The sequence below is a fragment of the Pleurodeles waltl genome, chromosome 4_1 (genome assembly GCF_031143425.1).
Source record: "Pleurodeles waltl isolate 20211129_DDA chromosome 4_1, aPleWal1.hap1.20221129, whole genome shotgun sequence".
Classification (NCBI taxonomy): Eukaryota; Metazoa; Chordata; class Amphibia; order Caudata; family Salamandridae; genus Pleurodeles; species Pleurodeles waltl.
This window is the reverse complement of record NC_090442.1, coordinates 1,003,856,962-1,003,876,414: the sequence shown is the minus strand read 5'-3', so window position 1 is coordinate 1,003,876,414 and position 19,453 is coordinate 1,003,856,962. Positions and strand designations below refer to the sequence as shown.

The 19,453-nt window shown below is 43.0% G+C and overlaps 1 protein-coding gene across 1 annotated transcript in view; it reads left to right on the top strand.

Annotated features, from left to right (window-relative positions):
• The window catches only part of CDHR3 (cadherin related family member 3), a 288,891-nt gene that overhangs the window by 211,728 nt on the left and 57,710 nt on the right, over positions 1–19,453 (top strand). Inside the window, exon 14 of the mRNA XM_069227573.1 lies at positions 8,447–8,700. Coding sequence (XP_069083674.1) covers positions 8,447–8,700 — 254 coding nt within the window. The remainder of the gene's footprint in view (positions 1–8,446; positions 8,701–19,453) is intronic.

The following is a 19,453-nucleotide window of genomic DNA, read 5'->3' as shown; positions in this document are numbered from 1 at the left end:
TGTTGCTTTTTAATTAGTATTATCCAAACATAAACCAAAGGCTGGAGTCTACAGCTCTCAAAGTCAGAATTATAAACTACACTGGTCAAATTTTAATATTGGGGGGGGGGTGGGGCTTTAATGGAGTGGAGATTGGTAGCCCTCTTTGCCTCTGAAATGAAAGATGATTGGGATCCTACCTAATGGGAGCATGAGGTCCTCGGTGTGGATGCAGTCGGGTGATCAGTGATTATCTTCATCAGGCTGACTGTGATGAGGGTGGAACCTCACGCTGCAATAGGCAAGATTATTGGTAGGAGTTATCTGTGAGTTGTTTAAGCCACTGACCCCATGGCCTAAAAAAATGCACATGGCTCGGTGGGATGCTGGAGGCAGACAGAGGCTTTCCAATAGGGTGACATACAACTGAGGCAACCACTAGGAGCTTGAATGAACTGCCTTACTTATGATAGACAGTGGTACTATGATGACACTGCATGAGTTGTTTTGTAGTGAATACATGGGGAGTCCAAATCAAGACTTGGCGTGGGGAAGTCTCAATGTGATCTTCATGCTGACCTAAAGCGGTGTTTCCTCAAAACATCAAAATAAATGAATCCTGCTGAGGATTGTCCTCCATGCTGCTCTACCACCCTAACTGGACAGCATATTGAAAAGAATAAAGATAAAAACCAGGCTGATGTATTATTGTGGCCCAAGGGTATATTTGAGTATCTTTAGTGTGACCTAGATAACAACAAAAATTGCACAGAAAGGTGATGAGAAAACCTCACGCCTTCTTGCTGACCCTTTGTGACATTATGTTTGGGGGGACAAAGTTACAGGTAATAGCTACAAAGTAAGGCCCATATTTATCGAGTTTTCATGTGACTCTATGCAGCAAGGCACCTTGCTGCACTGTCTGAAAGAGAAAGGGCAGGGATGCTCTGTATTTACCATTATGCAGTGCACTCCTGTCCTTTCCTAGAGCTGGCAGACTTTGGCTGCCTGGCACAAATGCAGGCACCCTTGTGTCATGTTAAAAGGGTGCCTGCATTGTAGGCAGGATTGTTTTTGTGCACGAAGGCACACCTTCTTGCACAAAAATAATCCTGCGAGGCACTCTTCTCTTTCTGTGTGTGCCATAGAATTCAGCACACATAGAACGAGGAAATAACTCCTCAACTGGGGAGGCGTAGCATTTTGACGCATTCCCAGGTCTACCAATAATTGTAAATCTTGGAATATGCCAAAATCCATGGGTGGGTGTGTGAGAATACACACACCCATGGAGCACCTCCCTGCTGCAGAGTAACGCAATGCAGCGATTTGTGATGCCTTGCGATAGCACTGGATTTATCAAGCCATGCAGGGCCACGCAAGGTGGCTTTGCATGGCTTGATAAACTTCCCTTTTGAATCCCCCTTGTCCCCCTCTTGTGTGACACAGGGTTATGCAAAACCTTGAGAAATCTGATCCTAAGAGTTGCAATTACAAATGCCATCTGATTTTGCCTTTCCAATTACATTGGTCCTTTAATTATATACAGGAGACAAAAGATACTGGACTTGAAAAGGGGAGTGTTGAAAAGAGGAGCTTTAGCCCTAGTTCCCCACTCAACTGAGGATCAAGTAAAGAAACACAACCTACAACAATGGAGGCAATGACTGGAGATTCTTAAACTGATTTCCATAAACTCTAGATTCAAATACACACAATTCAACTTCTTACATCATACATACCTCACCCAGAAGGATTGTGGAAGATGTATCCTGGAATGTCAGACAATTGTTCCTGCTGGCACACACCCGCTGCAAACTTCATTCATATGACTTGGGATTGACCGCTAATAAAGAGATGTTGGGATGAGGTAACACGATTCATCACAGATACAGTGGGCACCAACATCTCATCGGATCTTGGGCACTGCTTATTGGGACTCACGCCCGCAAAGCTGCTCTCAAACTGATCAACAAATTCATTGATCTAGGAATGGTATTCGCTAAATGAACAATTACCATGTGCTGGAAATCCTCAACAACTCCCATCCCCAATTCAAACATGGCTCAGGGACCTATGGACAAGCATAATGGCTGATCAATACGCCTTACGGTTCTACAACTCAGGTAATGTACCTAGTGCCAATCCACTAGCCTGGCAAAGGTATTTAGAAAAGGTTGAAGACAAGTCAGACGATAGACCCCCCCTTGAACATTGCACTGATGCACAATTCCCAAAGGAGGTCCACAGTCATCCTCCTCTTTAATTTATTCAGTGTCAGTAATACCGCTGAATTTCAATGCTTGATATAAGAATCCCTGTTGACCACGACTTCTGTACACTTACCTCTACCGCAAACAGGCATACTCATCGCAAATGTGAACTGCTCCCACATTAACAAAGGAATACATTAATTCCCCCAGGAGGACACCTTTCTCGAGATACTGCCCCTCATACAGAAACCTCCCCCCTACACTCCCATTAGCCACAAGATCCCCGACTGGAAATGACACCCTTCATCCACCATAATAGTTCATTCATAACGAATGAGTGACGTGAAAGTTATTTTTTCCATGTTCTCTTTTTCCCCCTGTTGGGGAATGAATACAAGGATGATATATGGGAACGAAATGGTACAGCTCTTAATCTTATGCTGCTGTTCAAGTCATGTGTTGAATTTCATTCGTTTTTTCATCAATAAAACCACAATAAAGGAAAGTTGAAAAAAGCAACACAACCTACCTGTTCACCCAGGTGGAAGCTTCTGCAGCTTTGGGTGGCTTCTAGGAATACTCAAAGTCCTTAGGCAACTGACCTTGGATGTGGAGGAACATTATGGCGGTCATTCTGACCGCGGCGGTCGGCGGTCGCCGCCCGCCAAGCGGTTCCCGCCGAAAGACCGCGGCGGTCATTCCGGCTTTCCTGCTGGGCCGGCGGGCGACCGCCAGAAGGCCGCCGGCCAGCCCGGCGGGAAAGCCCCTTCAACAATGAAGCCGGCTCGGAATGGAGCCGGCGGAGTTGAAGGGGTGCGACGGGTGCAGTGGCACCCGTCGCGATTTTCACTGTCTGCTAAGCAGACAGTGAAAATCTTTGTGGGGCCCTGTTAGGGGGCCCCTGCACTGCCCATGCCAGTGGCATGGGCAGTGCAGGGGCCCCCAGGGGCCCCACGGCACCCGTTCCCGCCATCCTGGTTCCGGCGGTGGACACCGCCAGAAACAGGCTGGCGGTAAGGGGGTTGGAATCCCCATGGCGGTGCTGCAAGCAGCGCCGCCATGGCGGGTTCCCTGGGCCAGCGGGAAACTGGCAGGAGACCGCCGGCTCCCCTTTTCCGACCGCGGCTTTACCGCCGCGGTCAGAATCGCCAAGGAAGCACCTCCAGCCTGTTGGCGGTGCTTCCGCCGCACTCCGCCATGGCGGTCATGGACCGCCAAGGTCAGAATGACCCCCAATGTGTCTACCAAGAATAATTCTGCTCCTGTTAGAATGTTTTTTTTTACGATTGTGTTAAATGATTATGTTTGTAAAATGTGGCATTGTGTGTCCATGAAGGGTTTCCCAAATTGGAAGCGGGACATATTGACCACACACTGGCTGTGGACATTCCCATACGACCACTTCCACTTTTAGGTACCTTCACCTTCTCCATGATTTCTTGCATTCTTTCTTCTGATCCTATTTTTCTCCATATCCTTCATTGAACTACAGACCCCTCGAGACATTGAGAGATAGAACCCACCCTCATTAGACTGTGGGGTGCACAGTAGTCATTTACAAGTGCTGGAATGGCATTGACAGGAAGTGTAACTGCTTAAACTCATTTTAAAAAAATGAGATTTGACTAAATGGTTTCCCAAAATGATATCCTGTTATTTGAATTCAAGAGGCTAGGTAGTTCGTAATATGATTTTGCCTGAAAGAGTCAACATTGAGAATGGAATAAAAATTGTGATATAGTCACTTAGACTTGTAAAATGTGATGCAATTGGGTGTGAGGTGGCAGTAGAAGATATTTTGATAAGAGGATGATTTCTTCCTAATGGAATCAAATTCACAGAGGTAGGCTTTATTTACATGAGGATGGCAAGCCTAGCTGTTTCAAGGCCTGAAAAGACTTGATAACAAGCCTATAATAGAGGCTTTTTCATCCCTTCCTTCGAAGAGGTACAGGACCTCAGTCTCCCATCATGCCATTCGTGGGGCCTAGAGTAAATGTCTGCCAACCCCATTTCCGTATTGTCTTTATTTACCTATTCACCAGGAAGGAATGGGCTTTTGACAAAAAGCAACCACTCTTAAAATACAACTAAACAGAGGAGCTGCAGAAGCCACCAGAGAACAGGGCAAGGGCAATTATCAAATGGTTCATTGTTAGTGCGTGCGTTGGAATGTCTCCCAGTAGGCCCCCTCTCTCTAGAGTATAAATATGCTCCTCATACTTCACAAGTATATTTTTCATGCAGTATTGCTTTAGTCCTACATCAGTAAGATAGAAATTCTTGTTCCTCCAGAAATACATCCCTGCCTAGCTTTCAAGTGGTTTCCGTAGCTATTCTGACATCTTCCAGGTTTTTTTAAGATGCTATGGCGGTCATTCTGACCGCGGCGGTCGGCGGTCGCCGCCCGCCAAGCGGTTCCCGCCGAAAGACCGCGGCGGTCATTCCGGCTTTCCCGCTGGGCCGGCGGGCGACCGCCAGAAGACCGCCGGCCGGCCCGGCGGGAGAGCCCCTTCAACAATGAAGCCGGCTCGGAATGGAGCCGGCGGAGTTGAAGGGGTGCGACGGGTGCAGTGGCACCCGTCGCGATTTTCACTGTCTGCTAAGCAGACAGTGAAAATCTTTGTGGGGCTCCCAGGGGCCCCACGGCACCCGTTCCCGCCATCCTGGTTCCGGCGGTGGACACCGCCAGAAACAGGCTGGCGGTAAGGGGGTTGGAATCCCCATGGCGGTGCTGCAAGCAGCGCCGCCATGGCGGGTTCCCTGGGCCAGCGGGAAACTGGCGGGAGACCGCCGGCTCCCCTTTTCCGACCGCGGCTTTACCGCCGCGGTCAGAATCGCCAAGGAAGCACCGCCAGCCTGTTGGCGGTGCTTCCGCCGCACTCCGCCATGGCGGTCATGGACCGCCAAGGTCAGAATGACCCCCTATGTGTGCTCTTTGCCCTCACCAGGGCTGAGGTCGTATACTAGAGGTCTGGCAGATTGGCATCTGAAGGAATAAGAATTCCCTAAAATACTACCCAACACACCCTGATCAGACACAACAAGACTCACCACCATATGGTCATTCATGAGGCAAGGGCACCTAATGTGCTTTTTAGAGAGTATAGAGGCTCACTGGAAGCTGTACAGAGCTGGGTGGCTCTACTTAAAAATCCATAAACGCCGCAGTTTTGAATAGTATGGTGTCGAGGACATACATTGGTTCCTTTGTAACTTCTTCCTATTTTAATATGGTAATCACAGTTTGTATTGGAAAGTTAAAAGTCAGTTTTAGGTAAAATCTTCAGAAAAAAGACCAAAACATTCACCTTACAGGCAAAATGCAAATGTACAACTTTGTATTTTTGACATAATTGAGTTATATAATTGCATCTAAAAAAAGAGAATATTTGGAGTCATGCGTCCTGTTAGTGTTCCAAGTTCTCTGAGTCCTAAATGTATATAAAGTATAAATACTATGGTTTCCTAGGATTAGAGAAATGCCAATATTATTTTCGTTGAAACAGTTGTTTAAATGTGTTGTTTATTTTAGAGGCTATTAGGTCAAAATGGGTGGAGATCAGAATAGCCGATGTGCCTTGTTCCACCAGTTGGTGTCCCTGATTGGTGGAACCCCTTGATTAGAATAGCAAATATGTGCCCTTGGGCGGGAATGGTCTTATTCATCAGGGTCTCAATGGGAAGAGGATGGTGGCAGAGGAGGAGTCATCTGATTTGAGGAGTATTTCCTAATTTCAGGCCCTGGTGCTGACCAAGGTCAGAAGAGTGCAACAGAAACAGACACTGGAAAGGGCAGTTCTGCCACCTCTGAATGCTTCTGTGAGGCATTTCTGCCCAGTGCCACAAGTAGAATTACACATACAGTGTCCAGAATGGTATGTGAGTTCCCTGGTCACAAGAGTATTAAGTGGCTGTGGTTATTTTTTCCTGGCAGTGATGTCAGTGAGTATCAACTTTCCAGTAAAGAACCCTATATCTGGTGAAGATGGCAAAATCTGCATCATCTCTGGTGTAGGGTTGCTTTTCTGGAAGAGTGATTTGCTGTTTTTAGTTTGATGAAGTACCTGAGCATGTATATGCTTTGGAAACAATCCCTTCTGAAGGGGAAGAACCTCTCCAGTAGATTTCTAATTTGTCTCCGGGGAGCAAAGGTGGCTTGAACATGCTTAGCGACTCAACATTTAAAACAAAGGTGCAGTGTCTACAAAGTGATTAAAAGGGGGTGAACAGGTGCCCGTCCATCCTCCATGAGGTAGCCAAAGAACATGATCCATGGTGTAAGTATAATGGTGGTAGGAGATTACCAGTTTATATTAGGGACCATTCCTAGAAAAGTAAAGCAGTGGTTTTCTTTCTTAGATGGGTGGAACCAACATCAATTGTCTTTTGTGACTGAGTGTGGTTGTACACAGGCTAACCACACTCAGTAAATAACCCAGGTCTCTGACATATAGGCTTAAAGCAGACAGCTATAAGTACTTCTGGGGTAGACATGCTCAAAAATTTGATAACCGCTTACCATAGTCAGCAAAGGTCTGACATGCCCATTTTTGTGAAGATCTGAGCCGGGGAAAAAGTTAAAGAGCATGCACTTCAAAAAAGTTGTGTTTCCCCATTTCTATTTTAGCTCCTGTGGGAAATTCTGCTTGTGCCCACATCAAAAAATCCTGAACCGACTTACACCAAACATAGGGCCCGATTCACAAAGGTAAACCTAGACGTTTGGTACAAAGTTAGACCAAACGTCTAAGTTTACGACTTTGGGAATTCACAAAGGGCATTTACGAGTACTATCTGTAGGCCTGCACTCAGGGCTTCTAGATTTCAGCCTCGAGTGCGGACCTAAAGATAATACTCGTAAATGCCCTATGTGAATTCCCAAAGTCGCAAACTTAGATGTTTGGTCTAAGTTTAGACCAAAGGTCTAAGTTTACCTTTGTGAATCAGGCTGCCAGTATTTATTTTTTCCCCACATCCTAAAAACAATTTTTAAAAAACAAATTGTGTTTTAAAACATATTCCACAGCCATGGGATTTGCCGGACTCCAGAGGAGTGTTGGGGGCATTCAAAGCATTGAAAAAAGGCCCAAACATGCAAATAAATCTGTAAAATATGGTTTATTACATCATTGAATTCTGTGCAATATATGTGTATATATGGAGAGAGAGAGAGAAAGAGAGAATACATAACAGGTAAGCCTATACAGCCATCAAGGTGTTCTGGTGATATTTATAAACATGAACTCCAAGATGGCAGTACAGGCTCATATATCACATTACTTATTATGTATTTTCTATATTTGAGTATTGTTTAGAAAGATTCAATATTCGTTTAGTATTTATTATTTTCCTGAGAATGTAGATATGTTTGTCAATGTTTTGGGAAATATATGTTTTTGTTGGGGGTAATGTGCTAATATAATATTTAAATCATGCTCTAATCGGCAATGTGTATTATTATGGGTGAGATTTTAAATGAGAAGTGCATTGTAAGGAAATTAAAAACATTCAAATTAAAAACATTCATTCTGATCTGTGCTCTTTGTATGTAGTGCGTTGACACTACAGATTACGCATAACAAGGCATATATATATATATATATAAAAATAAAACGAAGTATTGGTTTTTGCTGATAGGGTTCCACGTTTACTATCTTTATATTAACACATTGGGGAGGATTCATGGAAGATGTCTTCATCAGCTATCAGCATGAAAGGTTAAGCTTTTCAGGTGAGCTGATTAATGCTCTGGTAGACCGGCACAGGAAAAAGGACATCTATGTAACTTTTGATTTGAATAAAAACTTACCTGTAGTGTATTCACTCTTGCAATCTAATGGTACTGCCAATGTAATGTAATGACTCTGATGTATTGGCAGAGATGTAGGGCCAGATGTATCAAATGGTTTTACCCATTCTGTGTCTATGGGAAAATGTTTTCGTAGATATGGCCCATAGTTACTAAAGTTTGTGCTTTTGCGATGCAACAGTTTAGCACTCCACATGTGGATCTAGCAAAAGGTAAGTGAATTATTGCAATCTATTGCATAAAGTGAGCACCTGCCAAAACCTTTAAATATTCAGCGCCTAATATGTAAACCTGTGCTTCAAGAAATCAGGGGGGACTGCCATGGTACTCCAGTATCAGCCATATACAGAAGTAAATATAATAATTATTTTCTGCTTGTTAATGCACTAGAAAGCAACGCATCATATACCTTGAAATCATAACCATGCTGTTCTTTTTTTAGGAAACATAAACAACCATTTCACTTTCTCACCGAGTGCTGGCACAAATGTCACAAGTTTAACTCTTGCAATCCCGTTTGACTATGCCAATGGATTGGACCAGGTCTGGGACTACAAACTTTTGGTGTACATCACAGATGACAATTTACTGGGAACCATAACAAGAGCCTCAACAGGACTCATTCAGACCGGGACGGTGACACTGAGCATTCATGCTTTTATTCCAGGACTAACCACTACCATCACAACAACCACAGTAAGTTCAGGTGTATTCTAGATTTAACAGCTACCACTAAAATGATCACTGTAAGTTCATAGACATCCCAGATCTAACAACTACCATTGCAGTGTCCATGGTAAATACAGAGGGATGCTGGGGCTAGCAATTATTGTCACAGTAGCATTTTGAAGTTTGTAAATACTTTACATAGATTGGGTAATCAAAAAACTACCAGCCTTTGAGCCTGCCATTCACTAACTTGAAATGTGTTGGCTCGTGCCATTGACACCAAAAGCTCATTTGCCATTTAACCATCCACGAATTCTGTCTGGCTTCATATTTTGCTGATTTATTTATGTGTATATTTATCAATACTCAAAAAGAGTTTTATGCATTTTCTACACTGCAGCCTCCTCACAAAATACTAATTATATTCAGCATCAGTAGCAGGTCCATGGAAATACTAACTCAGCAATTTTAATATGCAATGATTGACATGAGTATTTTAGAAGATACTAGTCAATTAGTTATTTCTTCTCAAACCTCAGAATGCACCATAAAGTTTCAGCATACCTTTAGAAGAAAACTCTTCAGTAGAACACTTTTTAGCTTATTTGTAGCAATGTTTTTGTTGTGCATGTAGGAACAGTAGGTGACAGGGAAGCAGTGCTGCCTTCTCAGAAGGGGAATGAACTATGGGCAGAATTTAATGCCGTAATGCCCTGGTTTAAGCATAAATAGCTGCCTTCTCCTACCAGCCAAAGACCCACCTTCCAAGAGTACTCCCATCTTAAGCCTTCCCTTGGTGTTTTGTGAATTGCTCTTCATGCCAACCAGAGGCAGCTGAAGAGTTTCTTATAAGCTGTGGAAATCACTCATAATGTACCTGCGTCAATTTTGCTTTTCCCTTTAAAAAGAAATGTAAACTAGATTTGAATGAAGCATGAATTAAATGCTTTGGGAATATAACATCATTCCTTAGGAAACATTAACAAGTTCAGCAGATCTTTCTTTTTTTTCCAATGAAGAGCTCGGGTAGGATTAACATGAATATGTGTGATATGAAGTTTTGTATGATCATGTATCTGAAGAGGGTATTTTCACTTATTGGTGGTCTCAGCACAAGTTATAAATTAACTATGGATTTGACTTCCAGGGATGCCATACTTTGAATGAGACAGGACCAGCACTTTTCAGTAAAGTGACTGTGAGAAATTGGGGTGTTAGTTGAGGTGGTGAAACACGACTAAAGCAACAGCCACAATCCTTGCCAGTGCGAACCACATAAAGTCACTAAATTAACCTGTCCTTAACCCTCTAGTAGTTTTGCGCAAAAGCAAGCAGGCTTAACTTGCAGACAATGTGTAAAGACTTTATGCAGCACTTAACCAGTAATAAAGGCTTAGGGCCTGATTTAGATATTTGTGTACGGGTTACTTCGTCACAATGGTGGCAGATATCCCGTCTGCTGAAATCTAAATCCCATAGGAAATAATAGTATTTAGATTTCAGGGGACAGGATATCCATCACCGTTGTGACAAAATAACCTGTCTGCCAATATATAAATCAGACTTCAATGGAAGTAGAGAATCCCTAAAGAATTTCGGATTTTAATTTTATTTCTATTTTATTTGTATTATCACCGTGAATGACAATATTCTCACATACAGCTTTGCCAACTTTGGTCACAATGAACTCAGCACTCTCTAGATCTAAACCGTTAGCCCTGAAGGGGGATGGCCTTGTTTGCTGACAGAGCAGTTTAGTGAGGTGAACATTTGCTCCTGAGACATGAAGTGCTCTATGTACTTCAGGTTCAATATTCTGGCGTGTACTACTCAGCTATCCATCTTTTTGGGATCAGTAAATTAGCTAGAAATATTTGGCAAATAGTAATACCAAAGCACTTAGAAATTGTAGATGTTCATAATGAAGCACTAAATAAAAAATAATGTTATCATTATTGTTGCTCACCCAAAGATTCATCCACTCTGCCCAAAACAAATCATAGACCCTTCTCGGACCTAGAGAATTTGGTTCAAACCCAGAAAGTTGGTAACCTAGGGGCATATTTGTGTAAATTTGGCACAGTACAGTGCAGCAAGCCACCTTACTGTTCTGCCCTGGGTCAAAGTGAAAAGGCAAGGACACCGTTCTGCACAAAAACAGTCCTCAAAGGCACTTTGAAGGAGGAAAAAAACAAGTAGAAATAAAGATAGTTCTCTCCTGTTGCACCTCTCCCGGGGAGACGTAAGCTTTTTGGTGCGTCCACAGGTTTATAAGGTCTTTAAATCTAGGGATGTATCAAAATCCATGGGTGTTGCATAGGAATACCCGCTACAACACCCATGGCACGCTTCCCTAGCGCAGAGCAAGGTGACACAGCGATTTGGGCTGCCTTGCCCTACTCCATATCAACGAGGCCATTCACAGCCACACACAGCATCATAGATATGATTTGGTGATTTGTGCTGCCGTTGCATGACAAATAGTGATGCAATACCGGTGCAAGGGGCTCGTAGATATGCCCCCTAAGCGCTAGTATCTTAGAAGGACTCAGAGGCCTCTTAGTTCCCATGCTGATGACCTGATTCTGCCTGTCAGTTCGTAGCAGAGAACACTTCAATAAGCCTCCATTTGCATTGTTCAGGTGTGGCAGCGGAGCCTATTTAATAATGTAGAAAAATATTTATGTACAATTTAATCACTTTTTGGCAGGTTTGAATAACGAGGAAAGACAGTTTTTTGTACCATAGGCTCAGGGGCGACTCCTCCGCAATGGCTTCATGTCATTACAGGCATCCTTTCTAGTCCTGGGTGATTCATATGAAAATAGTAGCTATCAGGTGTGTTATTTTAATTAAGTCATTGGACGCTACAAACTAAGTCACAAAGAGGAGAGTAGGCTGAGACCTACTTTGGAGAACTTTGGTGATCTGAGGTCATCATGAGTAGTTATCATTTTTCTCCCTATAAATTCTGGTACTTTTAGTTTTACTATTTACATTGAAAAGGTCACATTCTCTCTGCTATTAGGAAGAAGAGCCCTGACCTTTTAAGTAAAATGGAGGTGAATATTATGCAGTCTCTTTTCCTGCTGCATTTTAAAAGAAACCACTACAATTTCCACAATCATTCATTCTAAAACAGAAACGTCCTCTTTTCTTGATGTGCCGAGATTATAGAGCACAGAGATATATATAACAAATAACAACAGAAACAAGCTACAGCCAAAGCAATACCACCTTTCTTTCACCCAAGTCATCAGTGCAAAAGTCTTTGTTGTACAAGGCATCTTTATTTACCACTCCTATCAGACGTGATCCTTTAGGCTGATGTCTGATTAATTGAAATGGATAATGTAACTAATCAAAAGAGCTATTAATAACATGCCGCATAGGGTGGGAAACAAACATTTATACTTCTAGTGGTGCAATAATATTCACCCCCTTGTCCTCAACAAAATCAATATTCTCCATATAGTTAGGAAAAACTGCACTTTTATTACAAGACAAGATGCTCTATTATGCAAGTACGAGGCTTCCCCACCATATCCATTTAAGCATACTGGATGGGTATACAAATAAGGTTTTACATGTACCAGCCTTTCACCAGTCTGCTGACCTTAGAATATCTCACAGCCTGGCATGAGGCCAGAAGGCAGTTGAAGCCGTAGCTTCCTACAATGAGTGTGCACCAATCGAACAGAAGCCGTTATAGGTCATTATAGCAGCCCAAGCAGCAGATGAGGGCTTGTAAAGAGAGAAAGGGCCTTTAAATACTGGTATAGGCCAAGGCAGAAGGGCTATAAAGCTATCCCACTCACTGAGAGTAGAAATTAAAAAGTGATAAACAGAAAAATGAGCATTAGAATGTTGGGGTAGATGGCTTATACCGGCCATTAATGGCCCTGAGGGGCTTCATTGTCTTTAAAGGAGCTCACAACATTCCAATGTCCCAATAAATCTTGCTAATCATTGTAGTTGTAAAGTGTAGCCAAACTGGTGAGAAATGCATAGCAGATACATCCAAAGCCCTAACATCATATAGACTTATAAAAGAATACAAACATAATAATAGTTCAATAGAAGCGAACAAACACTTGAATGAGAATTTGTCATCCCAGGACTGATAAATTTTAAAGACCAAACTAATATCACACAGTATAGAATAGCTGGTGTCAGAGGATCGTCATACACATTACCCTTCAACAGTCTATGACTATAGGATGCTCACCTACTGGCTTACCCTCAACATTATAGTGCTCTGCTGACATTGCAGACCTGTAAGTATTGACCATCCTGAAAGATTTGTAACCCACTGCTAAGGATGCCAAGAAGTTCAGAACACTTTTGGCACCTGAACAGATGCCATCAATGTCCCTTTCAAAATACCAGCTACAACAGACATCCCAGCTGACTTCTAAGCTCTAGTGTGCCTTTTGCCCAAGACGCTCTGATATAGTTGGAAGCAGGCTCCAGTCTGATAATTCTGTAAATACCCTAAGATGGTGCAAGCCACCAGCACTAGTCTGCCTCCAGAACTAAACCATGGTATTGCCAACCAGAATTCTTCAGCAATCCTGGAAATATTAGGATCAGAACTGGACAAGTCACTGACAGCTCCAATAGAGTTGGGAACCATGCCTGTTCCCTCAACAGAGAGAACTGAATGTCTGCCAACCTCAGAAACACATCTAGGGATCATGAGGAATTTTTGAAAAAACATAAAGATTTGTAACAGTCCTGCCCTGTAGAAAGACATTGGTAGTCAATGCTTCCTTATCTGGCCTCCAACTGTAATATTCTTTCAACTGAGTAGTCTGTCTTTAGGCAAACAGATCTGTATCAAAGTACCCCCATAATTCCAGTACAGTGTTAAAGACCTGAAGGTGCAAATGCCAGTCACTGCTGTCATAGAGACTCCTCTAATACCAGTCTGCCACCATGTAGGATAGTCTCACAAGACATTCCAACATCAAGGAAATTACCAGTTGGAGACAGAACTCCCACATTGACCTGACCAACTCTGCCAAGATCCTTGACATTGTCCCTCCTAACCTGTTTATGTACTTTACCCATATCGGAATCTCCATTTTCAGAAGTACTGCACATCTTACATTTTCCTTTACTAGGCTTTAAATTGTATTGGAGCCTGCATGAAGCTCCAAACAATTTGTGAGAATAAATGACTCCCTCCTGGACCATCTTCCTCCAGTCAGGTAAAGGCCACATTTTGCGCCCTCGTCCCCATGGACTTGCGTGTGACTTACCAGCTGCAGCAGAGAAAGCAGTTTCTAAGTTAACATCATCCTCAAGTCTCTCTTGATTTACTTCACTTTTGCCTCTGGAAGAGATAGAACCTGCTTCTCCAAGTCCACTAGATGAACTTTGAACCCTAACTTGTGCCCACCGACTTTCTCAACCTGCCCAGCCCCTCCATCAATTAAACAGAACCTCACCTTACTACTTGGAACACCCTCACCTCTCAGGAAACTGCAACCCTCATGAACTCCATTCACTCAGGAGCACCAAATGACCCCTGGACTCTCCACATCTTCAACCTCGGAAAAGACAAAATCAGCCAAGAACTCACTTCCCTGCTGAACACCTCCATAACCACTGTCATGTTCCCAGAAGATTGGAAGCATGATAAAACCAACCCTTACACAAAAAAACAACAGCCAACCCCAGCTAATTAAAGAACTACCCAACTCATCTCTTTGCTCTTTTTCCTGGCTAAAATAGTGGAAAAGGCCATCAACATACAACTTACCACCCACCTCGAGCAACACAACCTTCTCGACTCCTCCCTTTCTGGATTCCACAGCAACCACAGGATTGAGATCGCTCTCATCGCTGAAACAGATGACACCTGAGCCCTGCTTGATCAAGGAAAGATGCTAGCCCTGATCCTCCTTGACCTCTTGTCAGTGTTTGACACGGTACCCCACCACAAGCTGATCACTAGACTACACAAAATCAGTTTTCAAGGGAACACCCTCAGATGGATTGTCTGCTTCCTCACTGGAAGAACCCTGAATGTCCGGCTACCCCCATTCACCTCCAAACCCAAGGACATCATCTGCAGGGTCCCTCAGGGATCTTCCCTCTGCCCCAAGCTCTTCAACACTTACATGACACCCTTGGCCAGCATCGTCAGAACCATGTGCCCAACATGATATCATACGCAGACAACACTTAACATATCCTCTCCCACTCCAGTGACCCTACCACCACCAAAGCCAGATTGTATAGTTGCATGATGAACATCGCCTACTGGATGAGGGAGAGCAGCCTGAAGCTCAGTGCCGGCAAAACAGAGGTTTTAATCTTTGGCAAAAACTCCATCCCCAGGAACGATTCCTGGTGGTCTGTGAAACAAGGATGTAAACCCCTCCCGTCCAAAAACTCCAGGAACTTCGGCATCATCCTTGACAGCAAACTGACTGTGAAATCCCAGGTCAATGCAGCTCATCAGCCTACTTCATAACTCTGTGCATGTTAACGGAAAATCTTCCAGTGGCTCCTCACCTACATCAGTGACGGCTGGTGACATTTGAAAGTGGTGAGGTGTAAAAGTTGAGTATGACTTTTATGTAGTGAATGACACAAGCAAGCTTAATGGACAAACATGGGGTCCATTGTGGGTCCTCCTCGCCAGGAAAAATGAAAAGAAGATTAGCAAATAGTGCATTTTTAAGCAAATTAATTTTGTCATAAAGAAACGCTTATAAAGCGGTGGGAGCTTATAGCCTTGAAGTAGTGAACACATTGAAAATGCCCAATATCTTACTGCATTAATATGTTTAACAGTTACTCAGTATGCAAATTGTACAGCACGACAACTTCAGCCCTTTAAAGTGTGTGCTTGCCTAGTGTCTTACACTGCATGCGGGATCATCGCTGGAAGAAAGTGCCTTAACAGGCTTTGGGAAGCACCCACAGCCTTTCCTTTTGCTATTGTCTTGTAAATATTTTGACAACTGTGTTCTCCCTTCACACTCATTTTCACAGACTTTTAATTGCTACTGGATTACATGACCATTGTTCTCGGTGTTCTGCAGAGCTCTGCTCTGCTCTGCAGAGAGGCCAATCCACTGACAGGCACTCAGCGTCAGACCTCTCAATCAAAGCCCCTCATAAACACCTAGCATTGCTCAAAGAATGCACAATGCATGAGTATTAAGATGCACCGAAAAGAAAGGTACAGAAACACAACATGAGGTATTTCAAAATATGGGGAAAAAACAAAGCCAGAATTACAGGTGTGAATTCAACTCCACACAACTTGTAACCAGGGCCACAGCTTGTGTAGTTATATGTTTGAACTGAGAGAAAGCACCAGAAGGCAATACACAAGGACTTTGTGTGCTACTAAATAACATCTCTATATTGATGTATTTTACATTGCTTAAAATTTATCTTACAATTTCCACTACTCCACTGTAAGACAATGGACTAGAGAAAGCACACATCTGCCCCATAATTTTGTTTTTATCTGTGTCCATATATTTTAAGTAAGGACTCATTGCTGACAAACAGGACCTTGCAAGGCTGGTGCAACTGCACCTTCTTTTCTCTTCCATTGCCTGGGTAGTAGTGTGTTTGCCTTTACATATTACATTTTGAGCATTTTCCGTTTTTAAAACAGCAGCTGCATGTCCATGCATCTGAGCTGCACATGTTTTAAGCTTATGTTGTCAGTACTGCAAATACATATTTTAAAAAGGTGATAGCTCCTACTTTGAGCATTTTAAACACCGCAGACGTTTCTGGGTTGATGTGACGTGACCCAAATCCACCAACTGCAAACAATATTGTGAGCACTGGCCATGGAAGTGTTGCCGTTTGTTTGGTCGTCTACAATTATATAAATTATGTGGCAGAGTTTATTAAATTATGTAGAGAGAAAAGGTAAATTATGGTGCAGCACATTTGCCATCATTATGTCACTATTTTATACATTTAACACGCAATAATATTGTCTGTCCAAATGATTCAGTTAATTGTTACTAGTTAAACACCAGACTACAAAACTTGGCAACCAGAAATTGACCGGTTACCCTTTGCAAATGGTCAGCCACTACAATGCACCAAGTGTACCGCTTTACTTTAGTAAATTTTTTGTTTTTTTGAGTTAGAAACAATTGTTTGCTGAAATCTGAAAATTACGCAGCGGATGGCAAATTATGTGGCAAATGTGGTACATCCCTAATCAAGCAGAAAACGCTTCTGCTGCTGCAAAATCACATAATTCTAGTGGCCCTGCTAATAGCACACTAAAATGACTTGTATTCTGTATTGAGTTTTCTTTATGACTTCTCTGGTTTTTGGCAGAATTCTTTCTGTGATATTTAAATTTGTCTGCAGAAACGCTGCAGTTTCTGCTGTTTTCACAGTTACAAATTACATTCTCAATTCTAAGCCCTTCTGTCATGATTCTGTGATGGAAACCAAGGAACTGAGTAACATACTAAACTCAACTCCTGCAATGTTTAGAAACATCAGTCTGCTACCTCAAGAATCTTGGAATCAGAGGGAACGTGAAAGCAAAACTAACTAAAGTTATACTCTCCTAAATGTTGTCCATGCTCACCATTACACTTTCTTTCAACAGACTCGCCTGGGTATGTTGAAAGAAACATTACAACCTCCCAGTGCCTGCCTCCTGCTTGTGGAGGCAAACAGCCTGTCTTCCCCACATCCACTCCTCTCTCTGACTAGCGGGAAAGGGTGGAATGTATGCCTTTGAATGATGGACTTCTGGCATCAAGCAGAGATGAAGCGTCTGATGCCAAAAACTGTGACGTTGAAAGCTTCCCTGGCCTACAGTGCATACTACTATAGACTTTAATAGCACTGAAGGGTTTTAGAACGGAAAGCCATGCGTCATGCGTCACAGTTCAGAAAGTTGATTTACTGTCTGGCTCCCATTTCCTGCTTCAGAAGTGAGGCAGGGCAAGCAGCCTGGGACAGACAGCCCAGATTTGAATACATCAATTTGTTTAGAGACATGATTGCATCTCTAATAAATCCATCTTTTTAATATTTGTGCAGGAAAGTGTAGGAATTTCACAGCCCCTGAGCCCTAATGTAGAAACCGCCCTTGGCACTGTCACACAAGTCCTTGTTATGAGCAGACTCGAGTGTGACAGAACCCTTTACCGTGGGATCTTTATACATCTCCTCAAGAGACCACAGACCATCCAGAAAGCTGCAGCCAAACTCATTGTGGGCCTCCCTTGTTGGACCTACATCTCCCTCACCTCAAGGAACTCCACTGGCTTCCAGTAAAGAAGAGATGCCTATTCCAGCTACTACCCCATGCGTACAAAGACTTTCACAACTTAGGACCTGCCTACATCAACCACTGCCTGAAGTTCCTCTAACCAGCCAGACTACTCCAATCTGCCTCCCTATTGATCACCTACACTCCCTACATCCACAGAAGCACCAGTGGAGGCCACTTTTTCTCCTACCTTGCAGCAAAAGCCTGTTACCACTTCCCCCTACAGCTCATGGTCCTCCCCCTTCTTTCCCTGAATTTCGTAAAGTACCCAAAACATGCCTACTGCACCCTATAAGTGTCTGGTTACCATTGTGAGTGATTTGTAGTGCTATAGAAATCTAATGATTGATTGATTGAACCCCAAAAAATCCATCTGCCTTGAAGGGAGACAAATGTACTTCTTGTTGACTACAACACCCCAATTTTTTAATCATATCCACAGATACTTACACCTGCTTTTAAAGCAGAGATTTGTCCTGACCAAAGAAAATCATATTGTCTAAATAAGTGATCATCCTCAGTCCCTGCACCCAGAGAGTTTCTGGCAGCAGCTTTATAACCTTGGTGAAACAACAAGGCACAGAGGTCAGACCTAAAGGAAGGGAAGTGAATCTAGAGACCTGACCCAGCCACCTGAACTCTAGGTACTTCCTGTGGTGGTGGAATTCTGGAACTGGCAAGTAAACTATCTTTAAATCAAGAAGTGACATCCAATCCCCTTAATAAAAATATCCCTGAGACTGACTGCTGTCTCAATCTTTAAATGACAATGAGGAACATACTGATTTAGAGCTCTCAAATGTATTACCAGTTCAATATTCTGTTGTTTTGCTGCACCAAGAAAATATTGCCCTGTGTTTGAAGTGCAAAATGCTTTATTGCCCCTTCCCACAACAACTGCTGAACCTCACCTAAAAACAAGGCCTTGCCCTCCTGAAAACAATGCATAGGCAAACATCTGAAACAAATGGTCTAACGCACCAATGGATCGCTTACAAGCACCTCTCAACAACACGCAAATTGAACCAATCTGCTGCCTACTTTTACATTAGGAGAGGAGAGCATGCGTACCTTAAATTCCTCCTCCCCTTGCTTTACCCCTTTTTCTTTGCAGAAGAAATGTGGACCTAGAGCGTAATAACTGCTGCCTGCAGATTAGAGTCTGAAAAGGCTGTCCGACTGGTGAAACTTCCCACAAATCCACCAGCCTTGGGAAATAACCCCCTCCCTGAAAATTCTCACAAGAGAAAAATGGGGTTTGCCCAAAGATGTGAAAGTCTTCACATATCATCCAATTTCTGTTATGAGTTCATACCCAAACAAGAAACCCTGCAGAAAATTGTAAATTCCCCCAATTGTGAGTCTAGCATAACAACAAGCTCCTATGTCTATCATGGGATAATTCTGCATTATTGTTTCTTAGAGAGCAAATTGGTGTCTGAGCCCAACCAGACATCACATCAAGATCCAGAGTGTCACCCAAACTCTTTGCTTGCT